At 35.3% G+C, this 19,495-nt stretch overlaps 1 protein-coding gene across 1 annotated transcript; it reads left to right on the forward strand.

Moving 5' to 3' along the window:
* The first annotated feature begins 3,518 nt into the window (after positions 1 to 3,518).
* On the forward strand, positions 3,519 to 12,241 carry dele1 (DAP3 binding cell death enhancer 1). The gene is made up of 12 exons (XM_059521224.1): positions 3,519 to 3,672; positions 6,375 to 6,492; positions 6,564 to 6,657; positions 6,759 to 6,885; positions 8,199 to 8,387; positions 8,588 to 8,622; positions 9,275 to 9,356; positions 9,426 to 9,568; positions 10,431 to 10,592; positions 10,678 to 10,770; positions 10,851 to 11,004; positions 11,414 to 12,241. The coding sequence occupies exons 1-12, from the start codon at positions 3,642 to 3,644 to the stop codon at positions 11,626 to 11,628; spliced, it is 1,443 nt and encodes a 480-aa protein (XP_059377207.1). The 5' UTR covers positions 3,519 to 3,641; the 3' UTR covers positions 11,629 to 12,241.
* Positions 12,242 to 19,495: the final 7,254 nt, after the last annotated feature.

Consider the following 19,495-nt stretch of genomic DNA (forward strand, 5'->3'; position numbering starts at 1 on the left):
GCAGATAGTGCTCTAAGCTAGTTTTTGACAGCACACTCAAATGGTAATGAAGAACAGCCCTACAGAACAGAACAGAACAGAACAGAACAGAACAGAATAGAACAGAACAGAACAGAATAGAACAGAACAGAACAGAACAGAACAGAACAGAATAGAACAGAACAGAACAGAACAGAACAGAACAGAACAGCCATACAATCTGCAGTATGAGACATACGGCCAAATCAAGTTTTTGATTATTCTTGACATCCATGAATAAAAGTCATGTGGGTTTAGAAAAACAAGGGTAAACAAGTAAATGGTGACAGAATTATATATATATTTTTTGGGGGGTGAATGAATGCTTTAATTCTACTGATAATTAATTTTCAGTTATTTGTGCTATGTCACTTCTAAATATTATTCCTTATATGAACTGTCTTTTGCTCATTTCAGCAAACAAAAAGATTTGTACAAACTTTCCAGTACTTCTGTGAACTGATAATCCGGTTTCCACCCAGTCCCAGGAGGTTTGTCTGTTTTATCCTTCTTCACTAAAATGTCTTAAAATTGCTTGGTTATTGACCAGTAATGCTAGGACATTGTAGATATACAAAAGGAATTTTGTTATTTACTACTTTTTTCAGATTATATTAAACCTGGAAAATAATGGAGAAGATCAATTAAGTTTTCAGGAGCACATTACTGTGATAAATGCTGAACTAAAAGACAACCTGACTACAACATATCACAAATCTAATGAGATGCGCTCTTTTTAAAAGAGTTGATTTAATGACAAAATCAACATGAGAGGTCATGGACATGTTCCCATTTCTTCAGGTTCCACAACTTGTGAGTATTTGTTTTTAGTGTTGTTTCCTTTGACTTTAGTATTTCCACTGAATTTTCACATTTTGTTTTGTATGAATGAAAAGTCACAATTATTTTAATGAATCTTCTCTCTTCTTTCTTTCTTTCTTTCTTTCTTTCTTTCTTTCTTTCTTTCTTTCTTTTTTTGGTAGCTGTTGCATGAAGTGAAGATGTGGTTTGGGAAGAACCTTCATCTTAATCTAGAGACTGCTCTTCAAGTTCTGAACAGTATAAATTAAATTAAATTAAATTTATGCATTTAGCAGACGCGATTTACAGTGCATTCAGGCTATCAATTTTTTACCTATCATGTGTTCCCGGGGAATCGAACCCACAACCTTGCGTTGATAGCACAATGCTCTACTAATTGAGCTACAGGAAGTTTTGATGGGGGGGGGGGGGGGTGGTTCAGAAATTATCTGAACTTGAGTTCCAAACTGTATGACGTTCATTGTGATGAGCAGATATTTGAGATGCCATCGTTTTAAAGAACTGACTGCCACGATCACTTGATTGCATGTAGCTCTGTGAATGTGATAACAAAATTAAATAAAAATGTCTTGCTCTTGTAGAATAATGTTCTAATGAAGAATGTCTTACTCTTATTGACAGTTGTTTTGTAATATCAGGAGAAATACAAAGATGTTAAAATTGACAGAGGACTGCTCAGTTTCTCACAAAAACATTTGCACAATTTAAATGAAAGACAAAAAAGGCAAAAAGGCCAAAAATTTTTTAGCAACCGGCCTTTAGATCTAGCATTCTGCATGCTTTAAATCAGATAAAGCTTGAATGAATAGCATTTTTATTTAAATTACCAACAGAGAGAAAGTGAGAAACTGCATGTGTGAATAATGTTTGTGTAGTGTCTCTTCAATAATCAAGCTGCAAGTTTAGTTGAATCAAAAACAGATACATTGTTGCTTTTTAGTTTTTCAGTATGCTATCCAATCTATTTTATTAATGAATATTGCATTGATCACAAAGTTTCTGTGGTCATGATTGTTTGTGAGTTGCCCTTTCCACTACGGTAAAAAATGGTCAGTCACATCCCTAATTGTTGGAAGAAAGTATGCAAGATTCTAAGTTATTTCACAAATAATTTATATGTTTTTCCAACTTGCAGGAATCAGTAAAGCCAACTCTGACTATAGTTTCTCATGAAGCTTCAAACTCCTCCATGCAAAAAGAGCCAGCATCAATATGGAGGGTGTCAACATTGTGAGCGCAGAAATGGATGTGATGGAGGCAATATTTCATATTCAGTGTGGAATACCCCAAGCACATCACTCACATGATCAATTTTGTTGAGCAATACCTGTTTAAAAAAAAAACTGTCTGTCCCAGTTCTCAAAATGTATAATCAATTATCATAATACTTTGATACTTCGTGAATAGTACTAATGTAAGTTTGTAAATATGAGGCGATTGATGTTATTCTGAAATGCTGATCTGAATTTGAATCTGTAATTACAATTCTTTATGAGTGATATTAATATCAATTTGTAGATTTGAGGTACTTGATGTTGTTCTAACCCTGATGGGAATTTAGATGAATCTGTATATTTGCATTACTTATTAGTGATAGATTAATGTAATTTTATAATGGAAACTCTATTTTCATTATTTATGAGATTTTTTAAATGGTTGGTGTTTTAATGTTGATTTGTACATTTAAAGCCTTGAATATATGAAATTACAGTAGCATTCTTTCAGTAATAGTAATTATTTTTGTTCATATAAATAAATGACTAGTTCTATACACTTTGGGTGAGCTTTTTTCAGTATTCATGGGTGACTTTTTTATGTGAATTACATTTTTACATTTTAGGGTCTTGATGTTTGTCAATTATATGAAATATTTAATCTGAAAAGGACAAAAGAAATAATCATGAATGAACCCCTAAAAGGTTCCATATAAAACCTTTTTGGTTACAAAGAACCCTAAAGGGTTCTTTTGATTGAACCCTTAAAAAGGGTTCTATATAGAGCCTTTTAGGGGTTCCAAATACGTAGCGCCTGATAGAACCTTTTAAGGTTCACACACACACACACACACAAAAATTAATGAATAATAAAAATAATTGTACAAATAGAAATTAAATCAATTAAGAATTATATTTTAATAAAAAAGAAATTGGTAATAATACAAACTCATGAAGTAAACAGTTTCTCTTCAAGCTTATGCTACTAGATCCTGTTAAACAAAACACATCTGCACTGAATCAACAAGTAAACAACATAACAGGCTAAAATGTTTAATAATAATAATAATAATAATAATAATATATAATAAAAAATATTATGAAAATATATATTGTATATATAATATATAATGTTTGGAAAATATACAATATAATATAATTAAAATCTAAATCTGATTCTTAATAAACATGCACGTTATTATTATTAATAAATACATACATAAATACAAGAAAATATAATATTAGTTTATATAAACATAATAAAATAAATAATTAATTAATAATAATAATAATAATAATAATTAAAATAAGAAAATTATAACAAATTTGCTCAAAATAATATTTTAGTAATAATAATAATAATAACAATAATACAATTAAATAATGGATTAGACCGTTTCTGTAACTGTAACTGTACCGGCGGCCTCTGGCGGTGGGAGAATGAACTGCAGACTATTTTATAATTTAGGAGGGATTTGCGTCATTTCCGCCAAGTCGTCCTTCACCGAGCCGCTGCTGTAACTCGTGACTGTCAGAAACATCATGGCGTGAGTTAATCCTCATAAACTTACAGAAACAACAGCAGACATGTGGAGGATTCAGAGTTTGGTGGGCAGAGGTGAGCTGCGATGCATTAATACACTGTTTCATCCGAGCAGATACATTAATACATTAATACACTGATACATTCCAACAGATACATTGATACATTAATATAGTGATATATACATTGATACAATAATATACTGATTCCTCCGAACAGATAAATTGATACAGTGATAGACTGATACATCCAAACAGATACATTGTATACAGTGATACATTGTTGCGATGTTTCACTGTACGCCACTGTGTGACAAGTATCATTAAGAGGAGAAGGACTTTAGTTGAATATTTGAATAAAACTCATATTTTAATAAGTCTGTGGATAGTTTTGGTTTCAGTTTTTGAACATCGATGCAGAGTGTATTAAAAATAAACAGAAAACAGGGAAAACAAACACACAAGCAAACAGATACATACTGTAACGATAACTGCACTGTGACGTTTTAATAATAGTTCTAATTCTACGAAAATAGGTAAATACACAGTTTTTACGGCAATGTATTAACGACACAAGAAGAACGATATCACTGGAATCACTTTAGGAACGTAAAAAAAAAAACAAGCCAATCAGAATCCTCCAAACTTCGAAAAGAGCGCAATTATTTAAAGCGCACGCGCTTATAAAAACAGAACGTTATTGTGATAACTACAACTATAGAGTTTTAATAATTGTTTTTATTCAAATAAAAAAGTTATTTCAACACCTCAACTATTCTTTAAGGCGGCAGACGACAAAACTGTTCGCACTGGTCATGCGTTATAAGGCCCGTTCACACCAAGAACGATATCTACTGTATAACGATAACTAAATTATCTTCAACACCAACAACAACAGTTATAAACATAGGCTAACTATAACAATAATTACCTCAGAATCCACACAAACTGACCAAAACATTGTTCATTATAAGCGCGCTTCAGTTACAAATATAAGCCACTTTTAAATGTGCGCGCTTTAAAGTCAGGTGGATTCTGATTGGCTGTTAATGTTTTTATCGTTCATCAGAAGGGATGGGCGGTACCACTTATTTTGTTTTCGATACGATACCAATACCTTATCTTCGATACAGATAACTTTAAACAGAACTTTTATGTAATTTATTAAAATATTAACGTAAAATGGGTTATGGTGCCCACTTAACTTTCTATTTATAACGCATTTTATCATTCAATACAATTAATTTCAACTTATTACAGTAGGTTATATTTTTTTTGCAACTGTAGTGGTAACCATGGAACCAAGTTGAACTATGGTCACTTTACCAAAACATGGTTCATTTTCATAAGGGACTGCCAGAAAGAACGTTGCACGCATAAAATGCAACCTTTTTATTCTGACAGTGTAATATTTATATTAATATTACAGAATAGAACGTGATAAATATGAACTTTTAACCTTTTAATTTAAATAAGTGTAATTGCACAAACTATGTAGGCTACAATTTCTGTTGATTTATTTTGAATTAACTAAAAAAAAAAAAACATCAAAACGATTCCAGTGACATCGTTCCTCTGTGTTATCGTTATAGTTGTGGACACATGCAATTATTTAAAGCTTTATAAAAACTGTTTATGCTGTCTCAGAAGCTAATTTATGAAAACGTTAATACTAAGTAACCTAGTTTTTTTGAGGTAATAAGTTTGCAAGATTGTTTCAGGTAAAGTTTACAAATTGAAATTTAAAGTGGAGTTATTTGTTGTTGGTGTGAATGATCAAACAAAATGACATTGCCTTTAATAAACAGAATGTTATTGTCCGTTTGTTTGGATGCTAATATAGTTATTGTTATAATTACGCTTATAGTTGTCGTTTTCGGTGTGGACGCTAATATAGTTATCATTGTAACTATATTAATGGTACACAAACATGACGGTTCAGTATGTACTTCGGTTTTGATGTCACGGTTTGGTATGTTTTCATTACAGCATGCGGAAAAAACTAACCATAAAATTGCTATTTTATATTAAACCGTGGTTTACTGAACAAAATGCTCTTTCTTTAAATAAATAAATACCTCAGCTCATGCTCTTAACTACACTATAGCCAGCACATTTCTACAAACTGAATAGTCAATTACTATAATTTTTTAAATATAGTAGCCAACACTCAAAAATTGTATTCAACATTTAAATATCACATAATGCAGTTTTAAACTAACTTCTAAATCTAATTATAAAATGTATATTTGCCATTGAAATATAATCATTTACACAGTGTCTGTCATAAACTTTTTCATAACAGATTTATTTATACATTAATCAAGACATCACTAACAGGTACAGTATTAGTAGTACAGTATTTCGTGAAATTATATTCTCTAGATTTCATTTATAGCGTTGTGGACAATGATGACTTTCCTGAGCTGAATGAAAGTTTGTTTACATGGTGTTTCATTTTTGTTTCATTTGGTTTCCTTTTATTTACATGGTGTTTCATTTTTGTTTCATTTGGTTTCCTTTTATTTACATGGTGTTTCATTTTTGTTTCATTTTTGTTTCATTTTATTTACATGGCGTTTCATTTTTGTTTCATTTTTGTTTCGTTTTTTCCCTTTGGTTGAGTTTTTGTTTCATTTTGTTTACATGGTGTTTCGTTTTTGTCTCATTTTGAATTTCCTGAAAAAATTGACATCATTTGAAAGATGAGACTTTGTTTCTTATCAAAAGTAACTGGAAGTTTCATTTCACGTCTGGGTTTTCCTCGTGACCCCGCAGTGTTGAGCCGTTGCCATGGAAACGCCCCGCTGCGGCTCTCGCAGGGTCATCACGTGGAGGACGAGGTCATCAACTCCAGCATCCTGACCGGCGGACGACACGCGTCTGACAGCAGCAGGTACTGGACCGCACGAGTGACCTCTGACCCCTGAACCACTGAGCTGAACTAACTGTCCCTCTGTCCCTCAGCTCTCACAGTTCTCACGATCAGAAGAAGAAGAGGACGTCTCAGTTCTGCTACACTGGTCTGCCCAGATACACCACTCTCGATGCAGTGGGATGGGTAATTCACTGATAACTCTACTGTTTATCGCATGTCATCTCTGTGGTGTGTTTATATTAACTGGTGTGTGTGTCTGTGTGTGTGTGTGTGTGTGTGTGCAGGGCGCCGCTGCGGTACTCTTCATGCAGCTCTGTCGCAGGATTCACTCTCGGCTGTCCTCTCACACGGATCAAAACCCTGGACCGGCTCAGATACGGAAATGCTCCTACAAAGTCCTGATTGATATCTGTGAGTCCTGCTGTCAATCATACAACACTTCAACCAATCAGAGATCAGTCTGGCCAACACAGCTGTCTCTTGCTCAGATTAAGCCTGGTGCACAAACCAGTCTTTAGTGTCAGTTTTTCCAAATTAAGATTTATGCAACATCTTAAAGCTGAATAAATCTTCTTTCCATTGATGTCTGGTTTGTTAGGAGGACAATATTTGAAAATCTGGAATCTGAGGGAGCAAAAAAATCTAAATATTCAGAAAATTATCTTTAAATTTGTCCTAATGAAGTTCTTAGCAATGCATATTACTAATCAAAATTACATTTTGATATTTTTATGGTAGGAAATTTACAAAATATCTTAATGGAACTTGATCTTTACTTAATATCCTAATGATTTTTGTCATAAAAAAAATCTATAATTTTGACTCATACAATGTATTTTTGGCTATACCCCAGAGACTGTTTTTGTGCTCCAGTCACACATTATAAATAATTATCATTAGTAACATTTAGATGCATATAGATCATTTAAATGAAACATCCAAATTAAAATTACACATGCATATACATTATTCAAATTAGATTAAAATACAGTAGTAGTAATAATAATAATAATGAAATGTAAAAAAATGTATATGAAATGTGCCCAATCCTTTTTATTAGAAGTGAGAAAGCATTAGTTACATTTACATAGATATGCATTATTTAAGATTAAAAATTCAGATCACAATAAATAATAAAGTAAAAACAAACTCAATCAGAGATGAGTCACTAATAGACAAATACATGCGTATACATTAATAAAAATGAAGATATCCAGATTCAAGTAAATAATAATAATAATAATAATAATAAGTACTATTCCTACTACCACTACTACTAATGATAAAGTTGAAATGAAAATAAAAATTTAAACCAATTATTCACAAAGCATTAGTAACATTTACATACAAATGCATAATTTAAAACAAAAATCCAGATTAAAATGAATAATAATAGAAATTGGACTAACAAATGAAAAAAAATAATTTGACAAAATGTAACTATTTGCTAAACTAATTATTATTAGTTCTGTAAACTCAGCTGTGTATTTCACTCACTGTGCAACAGAAGCGTTTAATGTTCGGATGACTGTATATTAGTTTGATGATGAATAGTTTGTGATGTGATTTGCATGCTTAATATAGAAGTCGCTTTAAAATATAAAAGTTAAAGCATGGTTTCAATGATAAAATAACTTGTATGTCAGAAAATATGGCATGGTAAGTCATTTAAAAAAATCTAGATTAAAATAAGGTGATAAAACAATAAGCGGTTTGTCTCTCAGTGTCCAGGCCCAATGCTTTATCCAGCGGTGTGGCGGTGAAATGCCTGCAGGGGGCGCTGCAGACCCCCGACAGCGGCTCCAGTGACCGTAGTCATGGCAACAGTGATGGAGCCGTGACCTCTGACCTGCAGACGGCGCACAGCTCTGATGACCAGCAGGAGGAGCCGGTGAGCGAAGCGACACACCACGGTCAGAAAAACTATATTATATTGTTTTACATGAATATGCTTTTTATATTTGTTGTTGTTCTTATTCTTTATTTCACACATTCTGAACTGAACTGTGCCTTGCTCTTTTTGCATTGTGTTTGACGACAATAAAAAATGCATTTGCAGACTCGTATGGTATAGATGTGAAGTGTTGACGCTTGATTCTTGATTTTCTTACAGATGAAACTCTTTTTCCTGAACAACTGAAACCAGAGGTAACAGATTTAGACTGAAAAACTGTTTGTCCTTTGAATCTAAATTGATCTGACGATTGTCTTTTGTAATGTTGTTTTATAGCTGAAATTGAATTAGTTCTGTTGTTGAACTGAACTGGATCCACATCGACTAAATTAAGCTGAATAGACTACAAAAAAAAAAAAAAGATTTAATACTCAATATTTTCGTCTCGTTCTCTATCAAATTCATTAAGATTTTGCTTTTCTCTTTGAATTAAGTTTTACTTGTTTTACGCAAAAACCTCAGTTTTCATAAATTTTCCAGAAAACAAGAAATAAGTGTATTTTCTGACAACACAGATATTTTTTTCTCTTGTTTTAAACATAAACTCATTTTATTTTGATGCAATTTTCAGAAAACAAGTAACATTGCTTCTCAGGTAAATGTATCTTATAACAAGACAAGACAAAAATACTGAGTAAAACCGTAATTTTTACAGTGTAAAGACACTTTTGTCTCCTGTAGAGCGGGGTTTACATCCAATATTTAATTTGTTTCCTAACTTAAGACAGATTGTGCGACAGTAACACTATTATTTCCCTGTTGATTACTGTGCAGCTGCTTTGAATCAGTCTGTGTGGCATAAAGCAGTATATAGATAGATTAGTCAGTGGTGTATGTTTCCTGCAGGAAGGTGTTTCTCTGGATGCAGCAGCACAGAATCTGCGGCGCGTGGCAGACAGCAGCGTTCCTGTAATCCTCAACATCATCGGTAATGACCAGCTCATCCACTCAGAGCGCCGCTGTGTGATGTGAACCAGTTCTGCTCGCTGTGTTTCAGGTCTGGAGAGCGCGAGAGCCAGCGACTACGAGACGGCCTTCTCCTGTTTCCTGACCGCTGCGCAGCACGACTACAGCAAAGCTCAGTTTAACCTGGGAGTGTGTTACGAGAAGGGACGAGGAGTGCAGACAGACCTCAGCAAGGTGCTGGGATTTCCCCTTAGTTATATAGAAGCATGCGTTTTGCATGTTTGAAAATATTTGCATATTTGCATGCTTTATTTTAATTGCATTCTATAACTTGCTTTGGAAAATGAGTTGCAACATGTTTCAGATGATTTTTAAAAAATGACTTGCATACCATGAAATACAGTATAACTTAAAAGAATAATAATACAAATAAAAAGGCATTTTATCTGTATTTTGCCTACCTTCTAACCTGAGAAATATTAAAAGTTGCTCCATTTTAAAGTACATTCATAACACATGCAACTCACCAAACATATTCATAACTTTTATTCAGACTCGTTTATAAATCTCGTCAACAAAAGATGCAAAAACAAAAGCACTGTTTAAATATCTGAAATGAAAGACATTTTTATTAGAATTGTAATTTAGTATTGTTCTGACAAATAAAACTTCAACTATAATGTACAAATGAAAACCAATGTATTTTTTATTATTTTAAATTTTTTTTTTTTTTTTTTTTTTGGAGAGGGGCTTAAACAAAATACCTTTTTTAAAAAAAGAGTAAATGATAAATAATAATATTTATTATTTATTAAATGCTTATTAAATTGTACAGTATTGTAGCATTGATTTAAAATATTTGTTGAATTTTTATAATTACATTATATATACATACATACACACACACATTTACACTCATATATGGAAAAAAATGTTGCCCCTCTTTTTAACTTTAAAACAGCACATTAAAATTGCATTGTTGAGAGAAGAAATAAAAACTTCCACAGGTGTATTGGTTTCATTTTTATTTTTAAAAAAACAGTAATAGTGATATTAATAGTTACTTCTGTCTTTAATATCTTCTGTTGTCTGTCAGGCGGTGCATCACTACAGACGCGCCGCAGTCGCTGGTCACCGTCAGGCTCAGTATCGCTGTGCTAAACTCCTCCTGAACAGCAGAGGGCAGCAGAGCTCAGAAACAGACACCACAGCGGCGCTCAACTTCCTGCAGACGGCTGCAGACGCCAGACTCACTGAGGTACACGTGTGTATATATATAGATATATATATTCAATATATTAATAATTTATATATAAAGAAGTCTCGTGTGTGTCTGTCTCCAGGCTCAGGTGTATCTGGGTGTGGTTTTGTCTCAGTGTCCAGACTGTGATGAGGAGAAGTGTGTTCATTATTTCAGGATGGCGGCTGAGAGCGGGGTAACGCTCCTCTTCTCTTCATATTCTCAAACGCTTTGAATGTTTTACACGAGATCTGAAGATGCTGTGTTGACGTGCAGGACGCCGCGGCTCTCGTGTGTCTGGCTCAGTGCTATGAGACGGGGTTCGGCGTTTCTCCGTGTGTCCAGACCGCCGTCAGTCTTTATCATCAGGCAGCGGCCAGAGGAAACCAGCAGGCCAGAGACGCTCTGAGAGACCGACACAGCCGAGACGGTCAGACACACACACACACACACACTTACAGACAGAGACACACACACACTCACACACAGACACACACACACACACACTTACACACAGAGAGACACACACACAGACTTACACTCTCTCTCTCTCTCTCACACACACACACACACACACACACACACACACACACACACACACACACACAGAGAGACACACACACAGACTTACACTCTCTCTCTCACTCACACACACACACACAGAGACACAGACACACACACACTCACACACGCATACACTTAGACTCACACACACACACACACACACACACACACACAATTCTTAAAAAAGTTTTAGCATTATCATCTAGGTGACTTTTTACATGTATAACTTTTTTTCTTTTTAAATTTGATTTTGATTTATAACTCTCTCTCTCTAGTGCTGCGCTCGATCCGATCGGCTCCTTGCTTCTCTGTGATTGGCCAGCTGAATATCGACTCCATGTTTCCTCAAGTGAAGCCCCGCCCACAGCAGCGATCTGCCAGCCAATCACAGCCGCTCCCTCATTCCTGGAGCACAGGAAGTCTGTGTGTGTCGCTTCAGATGCTCAGTGCTGAAAGCAGCCGCAAGGTTTGGACACTCGGGGTGCGCTAACCTGATCAGTTCATCTCTCATCTTATAACCGCATATGTTAAGCAGCTTATTTGACAGATACAAATGCATGCAGCCATTAGAAATGCACACAGAAACTGTATGATCTGACCAATGAATGTTCTCAGCCAATCAGAGCAGAGCAGGAGAGTTCCGAGCTCAGTGATTGACTGGTTAGGATCCCATAGATTATTCACGAGCTTTGGTTCAGCCACTTTAAATGTATTTTGCCAGTAGAAAGTGTTTGGTTTTGTATATAAATGTGTGTTTGGTTGTGGCCTGAATGTCTGAATCCAGTGGAAAGAGTGTTTTTTATTGAGCGTGTAGAAAGGGATGTGCCAGAGTAAGCTTATCTTTATATTTTTTGTGTATAATTCTGTCTTGAGGAGGTCACATTGTGTCATTTTCTTGTTTTCTGTGCTATTCGGACACATGTTTACGTGGTTATATTAAAACAGTAAGCTCACATATTCATTCAGAAGCAGAATAATGATCGGTTATCAAGAATTAACAGAAAAACCATGTGATCAGCACTGTTTTACTGTTAAATTAATCCCATGTGCCAAAGGTTTAATTAACATGTGCCTTAATCAGATGTGCAGTTCATGGAAAGCCAGTGGTACTGTTCAAAGCTCAGTATCAGAGCCAGAACTTTATTTGTTGTTGTATGTATCTTGTATCCTTGTATGTTTAGCATTATGGGGTTTATTGAGTGTCATCTCACCTTAAACCAATGTCTAATCTACAATAAAGTCTTGTGTGTTTTTTACTTTGTATTTGACTGATGCATCATAACAAAAAAAAAAAAAAATAATTGACTGGTAAGGTTTAGGGGTGACCCTGAATAGTCAATGCTTTTATACGAGGAGCCTGATTCGACTACCAATCTCACAGTCAAATCTTTGCCGTGTGCTGAACTCATTTCTCTTTCCCATCACATATCAGATCGGAAAGACATTTCGTTTCACTAAAAACTAAGGAAATATTTTTAAGAAATGGAAGTAAAGTGCCTTGCTGTCGCAAGTGTTTAATAGTTTTACTGGTTAGGTTTAGACAGGAAGGCCTCTATGATCCCAATATAAAGGCGGCATCCATTTAGAAATGTAAATATATATATCTGCCATTTTTTGGTATGGAAAGAAAATGCTGCCATTTTTACAAAATCAAGTTCCTAAAATCTAAGTGAAAATATTAACTTGTTGAACTGTTGTATACAGTCAATATCACATTTGCAAACTCCCCTTTATAATCATTAAAAAGCTGTCACTCAGTTCATCATGAGGTTATGGCCATGCAAAAGCCCACATTGCACAGCTAACCAGACAAATGTCTCGCTATGTTTTTATTATTATGTGCAGAAGTCGGATCACTTTCGTAGGCTTTTTAATGATAAAATATAGAAATCCCAAGATGGAAATGAAAATGAAATCCCCCCCTCCTCCTGTGAGTGAGTGTGTATAACCATGAAATATATTTTTGTTAATTTTGTTGCACTAAACCTTAAGGTTCTTTGCCATTCAATTGCGCTAAGTTTCCAATGTTTTTCTGCTGTTTGTTTATGCTCCTTCACCAAGCAAAAGGGCAGAGCACCGAATGTTGGGCCCCAGTCACACAATACCTCATCAAACACTCAAGACTGATTTATGTATTTCAGTTAAGCAATCATTGTTAAAAAGTCAATAAGTTAAAAGTTGATAATTAAATTAACATCAAAAACTTTGTCTTTCTGTTCATTTCTATGGTTATCACATGTCAATAATCTCACTTTGGGACCATAATAATGGAAAGATTTAGCACATACACTCCCGTTTTTCTCAAATTTCATCATCTACTTTATACCAATGTACCGTATTTGACAACACTAGGGTACTGTAAACATATGGACTGTTACACAGTCAGGTTTTTGTCTTGCATGGCTCTCACCATTCTTCCAAGAAAAAGTATTTCGTCAAAAGTTGACGAATATTAAGGAAAGATACTGAAGGATAAATCTGCAGCCAAAAACCCACAGCTTTCTGGGAAACACTGTTTGAAGAAGTTACATGAGCTCTGTGGATTGTCCCCATGAGGAAATAAGCTTATAAATGATACAGAAACAAGGTTTTTTGTTTTGCCTATAGTGTTGTGTGAAGGATAGGTTTAGGTGTAGGTTTAGGATAAGGGGATAGAAAATACAGTTTGTACAGTAGAAAAGCACTGTCTATGGAGAGTTCCCATAAAACATGAAAACCCAACGTGTGTGTGTGTGTGTGTGTGTTTGTGTGATGGAGGCTGCAGCAGAACATGGCACTTGTAACAGAAGCTGTTTGACACAGGAACAGTGGAATGACATCATTTTCATGTTTAACTCAATCCCCACCACTGACTGAATGTTCCAGCTTTGTGTTTTATACGGTAGGAGGCGCTATTATACATCATCTGAAAGAGTATTGAATGTCTGGCTCATAATGCATGTAAAGAAGCAGAAACAAGCAATCTTGTATGAATGCAAATGCATATGTAAAATAATGCATTCATCAAGCATTGAACAGCATATAAATCAAAACCGCATGAAGCTAGAATAAAACTTGGCTTCTTAAAAAAAAAAAAACCCGGGAAAGAGTTAATAAGAAACACCTAATGTCTAATAATGTATTAGGCGCTGAGTTACTTCACGTTCCCCTATGGCACTCATCAGGACCTACAGTATGCTTGGAAGACCTGGGAGATCTGGTCTTGTTATAGCAGTGCTTGATTAGTTATTAAGATCTCAGAGTGGGTCCTCAAGATGCTAGGTTGAGCTCTCTTCGCTACGGTTAGGGTAAATAAGTAGAGCTTAAGGGCAAGGGTGTCCAAAGCCTAACCCTGGAGGGCCAATGTTCTGCTCCAACTTGCCTCAACACGCTTGACTAGAAGTTTCTAGTATGCATGGTAAGACCTTGATTATCTTGTTCATAGTGTCAACTCCATGATGCCATATTGAAGTACCACTTCAGAATGTAAAGTCTCAGGTTGTGACTGTAACATGGTTCCCTTTGATTGGGAACGAGACGTGGCGTCTCATTTCGATGCATTGGGTTTGCCTGCACATCTCCTTCAGACAAAAGACTTAATGAAATTTTGCAGTCACCCTCTTATACTTGTGAGTGCTTCGCTCATGCTGTCAGCCAATCAATTAACGTGTTTGTACACATTCAGACACTGGTCACACCAACAACGTTCCTGTTCCATGATGCAGAATCTCATTCCTCTTCTCAGAGAGCCTGAGATTCATTCCCACTCAGTCAATGATGGGTGAGAAAAGATATAATGAGATAAATGATAATGCACTGATAACAACAAAAGAATCGCTAGTTTCACAAAACAGCATGGGACACAGTTGAACAGGAAGCTAACATGACAGTACATTATGGATTCGTAAAGCAGCAAATCAAGTGGGTATATGCAAATATTGGTTCTTAGAAGTCGTTACACACAAACAGTCCAGGGCAAAAAAAAAAAAAAAAAACATATGGCGTATACTTCCATATGGACATGACCAGTAAGGTTACAAAATCATACACAGATCATTGACATTTACAGTGGATCCTTGTCATAAGAGTTTGCTTAAAGGGGAAACCACAAGTCAAACTCTCAACAACAAACAAGGTTGAACGTTTATGATCTATTTTATGAGCAGTAAAACACAAAGTCCCCTTGTAGAAACAGATCACATACTTTCATTTTGTGTTGATGGAATCTCCCTTAAGTCACAGGTTAACTTCTCATTCCTGTAAACGACATTGATATTTAAACCAGTTTTAAGAAGATCTGGTACAAGCTATAAAGCAAACAGGTTAATTACTTTCATTAGCTCTCTGGGACGAGTGCCATTATGTTATGTTATGTATCTGCAAATAAGAAAAAACATTGGGAAAAAAAAATATATAATAATAAAATTGGATACAGAAAGAAAGTTGCCATGTCAAAACTTGCTTAACAGATTGACCTCTTTATTCCTATTTCAGATAAACAGTGGTCATACATCCTATATCGAGTGCACTCATCATCAGTCTGCGCCAGGCATGGTTTGATACAATGCAAGGTACTTTACAGAGCTCACTTGACAAATGCACAACTATCAAAATTTTTTCCAGACAAGAATGCTGCTTGCAACCATTGTAAACAAGCTCCAGCAGATCATGTGCACATGTTCTGGTCATGCCCTCAATTAGTAACCTTTTGGTCCAATGTGTTTGACACACTTTGACAAAGCACTTAATGTTGAACTGAGTACCAATTAATTGACAGCTGTTTTTTGTGTTCTACCATAAACCACTTACTCTAGTCCCAGTGTTCAAGTGGTTGCTTTTACCACTCTGATAGCTAGAAGGAACATTCTCCTTAAAGATGTGCCACTTCCCCTACTCACAATAGATGGATACATCTAAATTACATTAAATTGGAGAAATTAAGGTTTATGCTTTAAAGTTCCCTTAAAGCCTTCAGTAATACCTGGAATCCCTTCTTGAACTTCATTAAAGGCCTGCTTTGTCCCTCTGATACAGATTCGGATAATACTTAAGAAGCCTCTCTTAGTACATTACAGAATGATAATTATAAGAAAATATTATACATCCGTGTTTGTTTTTTCTTTTCTTTTTTCTTTCTCCCTGGGTAGGGATGGTTAAGGTTTGGGGTTTGATACAGTAAAGACATTTTGTTGTATATTGATCAGTTTGATGTAAGTTTATTTTACGCTGTCCTGACAAAATGCCAATAAATGCTTAACAGATTGCAGTTTTTTCCTTTGTGTCATGTTATGAAGAAACTTTTTCTTTAACATGATTAAAAACACCCCAAATAAGTTTGCATTTAATAACTGAAGGGGCTGAAGCCCTATTTTATTATTATGTGGTTGATGTGTGGATGTGTGTGGTTTATTCCTACAAACACAAAGAACAGGAATCTAACATCAGTAATTAACATACTAGGTTAGATAATTTGCATTTGTTTTAACTTGTACTGTTTCAAAAACAAAAAATAAACCATACAAAGAGAAGCATTTTTTTTCATGCATGTTATTTAATTTTCTAATATTGTGGTTGATAAATATTAATAGCAGAGGCTACAGGGAAAAAAACATGAGCATATTTATGTGTGAGACTTTGATTTAAAATCACATTGCATTATTCCATTTTTGGCACACTTCTTGCTCAGCCTTCTGCACACAGACACAAGGAAGCAGACAGACTGGCTAAACCGACCGTCTGCTAGCTGCCTCCCGTCACAGAGGTCAGTTAATTCTCAGCACATAGAGACTCTTCACCTAGATATCACACTATAAAGACTGTGTCTGTTCCCTGAACTAGAAAATACAAAAAACGTCCAAACCAAGTTAAGATTAACAATTTAATTGAGGTTCAACAAATAAAAAACAGATGCAATATGGATAAACAAATGATAAAGCTTGGCTTATTGAATATCAGATCCCTTTCTACGAAAACACTTTTTGTAAATAATATGATCACTTATCATAATATAGATGTGCTCTGTTTGACAGAAACCTGGCTAAAACCTGATGATTACATTATTTTAAATGAGTCCACCCCCCAAGATTACTGTTATAAACATGAGCCGCGTCTAAAATTATTGTATGGCCTTGTATTTGTTTTTATACAAACCTATACATATATAATGCTTGATGCAATGTAACAGATAAACATCAGCCACTCCGATCTATGAAGTCATAGAAAGTTAACTAGCCAATAGCCTATATCAGTCAACAAGGATGATCTTGGCTGATACTGATTTTCTGCCAGTATATTGGTGAATCTCTACTTCCTACATATAATCACATAGGGGCTATTATGCATGGTACTGAAAAGAACAAGTGGCTAAATCCTGTAGACAATATTTTACACTGCATTTAATCCATCCTGTACCAACAGTGTAACAAACAGTGTAATTAATATACAGGTGGGTCTCCAAAATTACAATATTGTGCAATATTTCAAGCAATTTTTGTTGTTTTAGTCTTGATGACAGCTGACAGCTCATGAAAACCAAAAATCATCAAATCACTATATTAGGGAAGTCGTGGCCTAATGGTTAGAGAGTCAGACTCCCAATCGAAAGGTTGTGAGTTCGAGTCCTGGGCCGGCAGGAATTGTGGGTGGGGGGAGTGCATGTACAGTTCTCTCTCCACCTTCAATACCACGACTTAGGTGCCCTTGAGCAAGGCATCGAACCCAACTGCTCCCCGGGCGCCGCAGCATAAATGGCTGCCCACTGCTCCGGGTGTGTGCTCACAGTGTGTGTGTGTGTGTGTGTGTGTGTGTTCACTGCTCTGTGTGTGTGCATTTCAGATGGGTTAAATGCAGAGCACAAATTCTGAGTATGGGTCACCATACTTGGCTGAATGTCACTTCACTTCACTATAATAAAGAGGCATACAGAAATGTCGACCTTTTGAAAATAAATTAACAAATCTGACTTATCAAAAATTTTAATGCATACTTGGTCTGGCTGCTTTTGCACAAATTACTCTAAAATCTCCAGGTAGAAGGCTGCATTGACTCTGGACTTAAAACCTAGTGGACATGACAATTCTCTCAACGCTGCTTGTTGGTTGCAAAACTTTGAGACCCATCTGTACATTTACACAGGTGTGCTACAATATACATTCCGACCTTACGTTCCAACCTTTATCCACCACCTATGAGATGGTTAAAAGTGGAAACAGAAAGGACATGTATGAAGGCAATATAAAGCAGTACTTACCATGCAGAGCAAGGTAACCATTTCACCCTTACTTCTGCTTGCCCCTGCAGAAAGACACAAACATATAATCAGGTTTTGAATTTCATAATTTTTGGGGCAAGGCCACTTGGCCTTCATTTGAACTTAAATGGACTCAAATTACCACCTGCTTAAATGGTTAGTATTTTGTGATCTGTGAAATGCCAGATGAGCAACAGACAATGGAGAGATGATGAGACAGCCCAATGAAAAATATATTTCTTACCTCATTTATCCTTCTTCCTGTTATGGAGTCATATTTGAAAACTTTTTGCCTACTGCATTTCCGGCAACCTTAAATGACCAAAAAATAAACATATTAATTAACCATAAGTGTCAAAAACCTTAAAAAAAAAACGTTCTTAACTAAGTTTCATAAAACCTGGGGAACAACATTAACCATTGTCCTTGAACTTTGAAAACGTCAAAAATACAGCTAAATAACTAAAGAATACTTATATTAAGGGCCATTCACACCAAGAACGATAACTATAAAAAAATATATTGTTCTTGTTAATATGATAAACTATAACGATAACGACATGGAGAACAATATCGTTGGTGGTCACTTTTAAAGCGATTTTGAGAACGATAAAAAGCTAACAGCCAATAAGAACCCATCACATTTTAGCTATTACATTTATTAACACAAGGTGAGACTTTGCTTATCGTTGGTCAGTCTGGATGCTTTTATCGTTATGGTTATAGTTATCGTTCCTGGAATGAACTGCCCTTTAGCCATCAAATTCAGTGATTTCATAGCCGAAATGTAGACTTATTATCATATAGCATAGCCTAAAGGTTATTGAAGCAGACTTGAGAACAGTGGTGGGGGTGGGGGGAGGGGATAAGCTACCTGGGCTGCCCACTGATGTGTGTGTGTGTATTCATCTCTCCTCAAGTGTGTATTGCTAATTGCTTGACTCCTAGAGTGCGTGTTCAGTACTGAAAGGTATGTATGCGAGGACAAACTTCTTTGCGTATCACACTGGCCACTGAAAATACTCACTATTAACTGATTGACTGCACTTAAATTCACTTGAAGATTTCTGTATTTTAATGAATAATGATTACAAAAAAGGGGAAATTCATACATAGTGTGCTAAGACCA

Source organism: Carassius carassius, chromosome 33, assembly GCF_963082965.1.
Source record: "Carassius carassius chromosome 33, fCarCar2.1, whole genome shotgun sequence".
Taxonomy (NCBI): Eukaryota; Metazoa; Chordata; class Actinopteri; order Cypriniformes; family Cyprinidae; genus Carassius; species Carassius carassius.